The sequence below is a fragment of the Bufo bufo genome, chromosome 11 (assembly GCF_905171765.1).
Source record: "Bufo bufo chromosome 11, aBufBuf1.1, whole genome shotgun sequence".
Lineage (NCBI taxonomy): Eukaryota > Metazoa > Chordata > Amphibia > Anura > Bufonidae > Bufo > Bufo bufo.
The window spans coordinates 98,967,766-98,975,604 of record NC_053399.1 but is presented as its reverse complement, the minus strand read 5'-3'; the positions used below and the strand labels follow the sequence as shown (position 1 = coordinate 98,975,604).

Below are 7,839 nucleotides of genomic sequence, written 5' to 3'. Positions count from 1 at the left end.
TTCAGGTTTGATTGCCCATTATATTAGGACTGTCAGAAGTGCAACCCCCCCGATATCACCATCACGCTCTGTGCCACGTGCCCCGCCTGGCATCCTAATCAGAGACTGTACAATGAGTGAGAGAATGGGCATCAATCTACAATTTCCTGCCATTGTGCCCAGAACGTGCCACCTGCTTCACTATCTACCCCCCCAGAACTCCCTGTAAATGGTTCCGGCCAATGGCAGCCACAGAGATAACCGCTGCAGACTCTGAGGGGCCACAAGCGTCAGGAGGGGAGACGCCCCAAGAACTGCCCCCCCCCCCCCCCCCCGTTCTTTCTCCAGCATTGTCCCTCTATATCTTGTCCTGTGTGTAGAAATATCCGGAGCTGATGTGTGGTCACTGGTCGGTGCTCCCCCAGCACAGGAGATGTCAGTGTGGACACTATATGTGACAGCGCCTGGTTTCCTGCCGCGGTGGCGGTTCTTCTCGCAGTCGGGGTTCTCCAGCATTACTCGGGGTGATACTGTCTGCTGAGCTGTGTATCTAATCCTGTCCTGTGTGATAGTCTGCTGAGCTGTGTATCTAATCCTATCCTGTGTGATAGTCTGCTGAGCTGTGTATCTAATCCTATCCTGTGTGATACTGTCTGCTGAGCTGTGTATCTAATCCTGTGTGATACTGACTGCTGAGCTGTGTATCTAATCCTATCCTGTGTGATACTGTCTGTTGAGCTGTGTATCTAATCCTATCCTGTGTGATAGTCTGCTGAGCTGTGTATCTAATCCTATCCTGTGTGATACTGTCTAATGAATGTCTCAGGCATTGAATCCTAGAAACATAGATTATAATGAATCTTTTCTATTTCTTCCTGTGCTGATAAGAACTGTGACTGCAGCTCTGGAGGCATGTAGAGCACTAGAACTGTGACTGCAGCTCTGGAGGCATGTAGAGCCCTAGAACTGTGACTGCAGCTCTGGAGGCATGTAGAGCCCTAGAACTGTGACTGCAGCTCGGGAGGCATGTAGAGCCCTAGAACTGTGACTGCAGCTCTGGAGGCATGTAGAGCCCTAGAACTGTGACTGCAGCTCTGGAGGCATGTAGAGCCCTAGAACTGTGACTGCAGCTCTGGAGGCATGTCGAGCACTAGAACTGTGACTGCAGCTCTGGAGGCATGTCGAGCACTAGAACTGTGACTGCAGCTCTGGAGGCATGTAGAGCACTAGAACTGTGACTGCAGCTCTGGAGGCATGTAGAGCACTAGAACTGTGACTGCAGCTCTGGAGGCATGTAGAGCCCTAGAACTGTGACTGCAGCTCTGGAGGCATGTAGAGCCCTAGAACTGTGACTGCAGCTCGGGAGGCATGTAGAGCCCTAGAACTGTGACTGCAGCTCTGGAGGCATGTAGAGCCCTAGAACTGTGACTGCAGCTCTGGAGGCATGTAGAGCCCTAGAACTGTGACTGCAGCTCTGGAGGCATGTCGAGCACTAGAACTGTGACTGCAGCTCTGGAGGCATGTCGAGCACTAGAACTGTGACTGCAGCTCTGGAGGCATGTAGAGCACTAGAACTGTGACTGCAGCTCTGGAGGCATGTAGAGCACTAGAACTGTGACTGCAGCTCTGGAGGCATGTCGAGCACTAGAACTGTGACTGCAGCGCTGGAGGCATGTCGAGCATAGTGCACAGTGTCGGAGACATTATAAAAGGTGTCTCTTTATTTGAGGTGCTGATTATTTACATTATTACATTATATACAGCAGAGGGTCGATCATGTGATTGGAGACGTACGGCCATTAGAGGGTTAACACGGTTGCAGGCTCCTGGGTGGAGCAGCGGTAATTTACAGCAACCAAAGAGGAGGTGGCGGTGGAGGGCAAGCTAACAAGACATAAGGGGGGGGGGGCGGGGCCTCAGGGGTGACACCGCCACCGTGATATGGGACATCACATTATCAGACTGAGTTACTCCCGTACTCCATGAGCAGCGGTCATCCAGCTTTCCCACACTTCTGGATGTCAGGAGCCAGGGCAGTAGCCGTCATGGTGGTCAGGGCTTGAGCTTCAGCCAGGGGTGGAGGATGGTGAGGATGCCCAGTATGGAGGAGGTCAGGCCGCACACTCCCACCACGCCAGGGTTGGTCTTGTACAGTCCCAGCTTGTCCAGAGGAATGAAGATATCGCAGGCGTTCTTCGCCACGTCCAGGAGAAGCGGGGGGTTAGTGCGCAGGACATGGAGCAGAAGACGTAGCTGCATCGCTAAGGTCTGCTGTCCAGCGCCAAACCCCCGGGACACGGCAGCGTCCTCCGCTGCTGGCGCTTTAGATGAGGAACGCTGGATGGCGGCTTCCTTCTCCATCAGTAGTTTTATCTCGTAGAAGTCTCGGCTCAGATTCATGATGAGAGAGAAGAGGTAATACCTGAGGAGGCAGAAGACAGAGGGTGACCTACCTCCAAGAGGTGTACTCCGACCCCGTCCAGAGCCCGTCACCAGCGCGCGGCCCCGTCCAGAGCCCCAGTCACCAGCGCGCGGCCCCGTCCAGAGCCCCAGTCACCAGCGCGCGGCCCCGTCCAGAGCCCCAGTCACCAGCGCGCGGCCCCGTCCAGAGCCCCAGTCACCAGCGCGCGGCCCCGTCCAGAGCCCCAGTCACCAGCGCGCGGCCCCGTCCAGAGCCCCAGTCACCAGCGCGCGGCCCCGTCCAGAGCCCCAGTCACCAGCGCGCGGCCCCGTCCAGAGCCCCAGTCACCAGCGCGCGGCCCCGTCCAGAGCCCCAGTCACCAGCGCGCGGCCCCGTCCAGAGCCCCAGTCACCAGCGCGCGGCCCCGTCCAGAGCCCCAGTCACCAGCGCGCGGCCCCGTCCAGAGCCCCAGTCACCAGCGCGCGGCCCCGTCCAGAGCCCCAGTCACCAGCGCGCGGCCCCGTCCAGAGCCCCAGTCACCAGCGCGCGGCCCCGTCCAGAGCCCCAGTCACCAGCGCGCGGCCCCGTCCAGAGCCCCAGTCACCAGCGCGCGGCCCCGTCCAGAGCCCCAGTCACCAGCGCGCGGCCCCGTCCAGAGCCCCAGTCACCAGCGCGCGGCCCCGTCCAGAGCCCCAGTCACCAGCGCGCGGCCCCGTCCAGAGCCCCAGTCACCAGCGCGCGGCCCCGTCCAGAGCCCCAGTCACCAGCGCGCGGCCCCGTCCAGAGCCCCAGTCACCCTCCTGCGGCCCCGTCCAGAGCCCCAGTCACCCTCCTGCGGCCCCGTCCAGAGCCCCAGTCACCCTCCTGCGGCCCCGTCCAGAGCCCCAGTCACCCTCCTGCGGCCCCGTCCAGAGCCCCAGTCACCCTCCTGCGGCCCCGTCCAGAGCCCCAGTCACCCTCCTGCGGCCCCGTCCAGAGCCCCAGTCACCCTCCTGCGGCCCCGTCCAGAGCCCCAGTCACCCTCCTGCGGCCCCGTCCAGAGCCCCAGTCACCAGCGTGCGGCCCCGTCCAGAGCCCTAGTCACCATCCTGCGGCCCCGTCCAGAGCTGCAGCTCTAGAGGTGACAGGAGCATAAGTATAGTGAATGCTGGTGACAGGAGTAAGGGAGTTGTAAATGCAGCTCTGGAGGTGATGCAGAAGCCCCCACCTGAAGGAGCGCTGGCTCCACTTCTCCTGGTCCATCTTCTTGGACAGGCCGCTCTTCCCCAGCCACAGGATGTTATCGCAGGCAAAGTACATGGCTCTGTTCAGGTGGCTGACGGTGATGCACAGGCGCAGTACCACATCTGACAGATGGATGGCGCGCTTAGCCGACTCAAGGGCGTCCACCGAGTTACCCAATCGGAACACTGAGGAGGGAAGAGAAGATCTGTGATCCGGGAGAGGGGAGCAGAGAAGGTTGGGGGGGAATGGAGGATCAGGGGGTGCATGGGAGCAGAAGAAGTAGGTGGTCAGAGGAGGTTGGGGGGGGATCAGAGGAGGTTGGGACCAGAGGAGGTTGGTTGGGGGGGGACCAGAGGAGGTTGGGACCAGAGGAGGTTGGGGGGGGGGGGGACCAGAGGAGGTTGGGGGGGGGGGGGGGGGGAATCAGAGAAGGTTGGGGGGGGGGGGGGGGAATCAGAGAAGGTTGGGGGGGGGGAATCAGAGAAGGTTGGGGGGGGGGAATCAGAGAAGGTTGGGGGGGGGAATCAGAGAAGGTTGGGGGGGGGGGGGGAATCAGAGAAGGTTGGGGGGGGGGGAATCAGAGAAGGTTGGGGGGGGGGAATCAGAGGAGGGGGGGGGGGGGGGAATCAGAGAAGGTTGGGGGGGGGGGGAATCAGAGAAGGTTGGGGGGGGGAATCAGAGAAGGTTGGGGGGGGAATCAGAGAAGGTTGGGGGGGAAATCAGAGAAGGTTGGGGGGGGGGAATCAGAGAAGGTTGGGGGGGGGGGGAATCAGAGAAGGTTGGGGGGGGAATCAGAGAAGGTTGGGGGGGGGAATCAGAGAAGGTTGGGGGGGGGAATCAGAGAAGGTTGGGGGGGGGAATCAGAGAAGGTTGGGGGGGGGGGGAATCAGAGAAGGTGGGGGGGGGGGGAATCAGAGAAGGTTGGGGGGGAAATCAGAGAAGGTTGGGGGGGGGGAATCAGAGAAGGTTGGGGGGGGGAATCAGAGAAGGTTGGGGGGGGGGGAATCAGAGAAGGTTGGGGGGGGGATCAGAGAAGGTTGGGGGGGGGGAGAAGGTTGGGGGGGAATCAGAGAAGGTTGGGGGGGGGAATCAGAGAAGGTTGGGGGGGGAATCAGAGAAGGTTGGGGGGGATCAGGGGGGAGCACAGGAGGTTGGGGGGTCAGGGGGGAGCACAGGAGGTTGGGGGGTCAGGGGGGGCACAGGAGGTTGGGGGGTCAGGGGGGGGCACAGGAGGTTGGGGGGGCACAGGAGGTTGGGGGGTCAGGGGGGGCACAGGAGGTTGGGGGGGGGGGGTCAGGGGGGGCACAGGAGGTTGGGGGGGATCAGAGGAGGTGGGGGGATCATGGGTGCATGGAGCAGAAGAAGTAGGTGGTCAGAGGAGGTAAGGGGCGGCAGAGGAGGTGGGGGGGGCAGAAGGACGGAGGAGGTGGGGGGATCATGGAGCAGAGGAAGTAGGTGGTCAGAGGAGGTGGAGGTAAGGGGCGGCAGAGGAGGTGGGGGGGGCAGAAGGACGGAGGAGGTGGGGGCAGGGGGCAGCGAGGGCAGGGGAGGATGAAGTAGGGGGAAGCACTCACACTTTCGCCCCAGGCTCAGGTGGGCCTCCAGCTGCTTGATGGTGGTAAGGACTTCATTACTGGCCCCGTTCCTCTGCAGCGTGTACCCCAATAATGTGCAGCCATACTGAGCCGCCCTACAAAGAGACAGAGCGGGGTGAGGGGTGCTCCTGAAGAAGCAGGGTGACACAAGGGACCACAGCAGACACAGAAGTCACCCAGCTTTCCCACAGGACTCAATGGCAAATGTGTAAATCCACTGACCCTGGACTCTGCCCATAGATCGGAAGGTGAAGACACGTCTGTGAGAGGGCAGAGCGCCAGCATCACCCGCCGTCACAAGGGGGCGAGACTAACGCCAGCTGCATGACTCCTGCCCAGAGAAAGGGAACGCACAGCACCAGTCACCTCCAGGCTGCGTATCTAAGCCTATCATGTGTGATACAGTCTGCTGAGCTGTGTATCTAATCCTGTCCTGTGTGATACTGTCTGCTGAGCTGTGTATCTAATCCTATCCTGTGTGATACAGTCTGCTGAGCTGTGTATCTACTCCTATCCTGTGTGATACAGTCTGCTGAGCTGTGTATCTAATCCTGTTCTGTGTGATACAGACTGCTGAGCTGTGCATCTAATCCTATCCTGTGTGATACAGTCTGCTGAGCTGTGTATCTAATCCTATCCTGTGTGATACAGACTGCTGAGCTGTGTATCTAATCCTATCCTGTGTGATACTGTCTGCTGAGCTGTGTATCTAATCCTGTTCTGTGTGATACTGTCTGCTGAGCTGTGTATCTAATCCTATCCTGTGTGATACTGACTGCTGAGCTGTGTATCTAATCCTATCCTGTGTGATACTGCCTGCTGAGCTGTGTATCTAATCCTATCCTGTGTGATACTGTCTGCTGAGCTGTGTATCTAATCCTATCCTGTGTGATACTGTCTGCTGAGCTGTGCATCTAATCCTATCCTGTGTGATACAGTCTGCTGAGCTGTGTATCTAATCCTATCCTGTGTGATACAGACTGCTGAGCTGTGTATCTAATCCTATCCTGTGTGATACTGTCTGCTGAGCTGTGTATCTAATCCTGTCCTGTGTGATACTGTCTGCAGAGCCGTGTATCTAATCCTGTCCTGTGTGATACTGTCTGCTGTGTGTTTCTAATCCTATCCTGTGTGATACTGTCTGCTGAGCTGTGTATCTAATCCTATCCTGTGTGATACTGTCTGCTGAGCTGTGTATCTAATCCTATCCTGTGTGATACTGTCTGCTGAGCTGTGTATCTAATCCTATCCTGTGTGATACTGACTGCTGAGCCGTGTATCTAATCCTATCCTGTGTGATACTGTCTGCTGAGCTGTGTATCTAATCCTATCCTGTGTGATACTGACTGCTGAGCTTTGTATTTAATCCTATCCTGTGTGATACAGTCTGCTGAGCGGTGTATCTAATCCTATCCTGTGTGATACTGTCTGCTGAGCTGTGTATCTAATCCTGTCCTGTGTGATACTGTCTGCTGAGCTGTGTATCTAATCCTATCCTGTGTGATACTGTCTGCTGAGCTATGTATCTAATCCTATCCTGTGTGATACTGTCTGCTGAGATGTGTATCTAATCCTGTCCTGTGTGATACAGTCTGCTGAGCTGTGTATCTAATCCTATCCTGTGTGATACTGTCTGCTGAGCTGTGTATCTAATCCTATCCTGTGTGATACTGTCTGCTGAGATGTGTATCTAATCCTGTCCTGTGTGATACAGTCTGCTGAGCTGTGTATCTAATCCTATCCTGTGTGATACTGTCTGCTGAGCTGTGTATCTAATCCTATCCTCTGTGATACTGACTGCTGAGCTGTGTATCTAATCCTATCCTGTGTGATACTGACTGCTGAGCTGTGTATCTAATCCTATCCTGTGTGATACTGCCTGCTGAGCTGTGTATCTAATCCTATCCTGTGTGATACTGACTGCTGAGCTGTGTATCTAATCCTATCCTGTGTGATACAGTCTGCTGAGCTGTGTATCTAATCCTATCCTGTGTGATACTGTCTGCTGAGCTGTGTATCTAATCCTATCCTCTGTGATACTGACTGCTGAGCTGTGTATCTAATCCTATCCTGTGTGATACTGACTGCTGAGCTGTGTATCTAATCCTATCCTGTGTGATACTGCCTGCTGAGCTGTGTATCTAATCCTATCCTGTGTGATACTGACTGCTGAGCTGTGTATCTAATCCTATCCTGTGTGATACAGTCTGCTGAGCTGTGTATCTAATCCTATCCTAAGTGATACTGTCTGCTGAACTGTGTATCTAATCCTGTCCTGTGTGATACAGTCTGTCATCTGTGTATCTAATCCTGTCCTGTGTGGTACAGTCTGCTAGTTTATGGTGTGTGGGGCTTACTGTCTGGTGCTTGTAGGGTTCTGGTGCTTGTAGGGTCCCATGTTGTATGACTGTCGCTCCCAGGGCATGCTGGGTCTTGTAGTCCGCCCCGCGGTCATACACACACCTGAGGAGCCGCTCCTTGGCCTGGCTCTGGCTGCTGAAGCGGACCCAGGAGTCCATGTGTGTCCTCTGAGCTCCACTGAGAGAGTAAAGATCACAGTACAACTGTACAAGACTACACTTCCGGGTGAACAACGGGTCCAAGCAAGAGTCAAACCTCTTAAAAGCGCGAAGCAAAAGC

The 7,839-nt window shown here is 56.7% G+C and overlaps 1 protein-coding gene across 1 annotated transcript; it reads right to left on the bottom strand.

The window, feature by feature from the left end:
• Nucleotides 1–1,685: 1,685 nt before the first annotated feature.
• Nucleotides 1,686–7,806, bottom strand: PEX11B (peroxisomal biogenesis factor 11 beta). The gene is made up of 4 exons (XM_040412436.1): nt 7,663–7,806; nt 5,179–5,294; nt 3,588–3,789; nt 1,686–2,401 (listed from the first exon to the last, which is right to left on the bottom strand). The coding sequence occupies exons 1-4, from the start codon at nt 7,716–7,718 to the stop codon at nt 2,032–2,034; spliced, it is 744 nt and encodes a 247-aa protein (XP_040268370.1). The 5' UTR covers nt 7,719–7,806; the 3' UTR covers nt 1,686–2,031.
• Between the last annotated feature and the right edge of the window lie 33 nt (nt 7,807–7,839).

Bases quoted from the DNA above. Each gene is read 5' to 3' on its own strand.
- PEX11B (XM_040412436.1), bottom strand. From the start codon at position 7,718: ATGGACTCCTGGGTCCGCTTCAGCAGCCAGAGCCAGGCCAAGGAGCGG. The intron at 5,295-7,662 runs GTGTGTGTATGA...GTCTCTTTGTAG, and splicing joins GCCAAGGAGCGGCTCCTCAG to GGCGGCTCAGTATGGCTGCA. The intron at 3,790-5,178 runs GTGAGTGCTTCC...TTCCCTCCTCAG, and splicing joins CCTGAGCCTGGGGCGAAAGT to TGTTCCGATTGGGTAACTCG.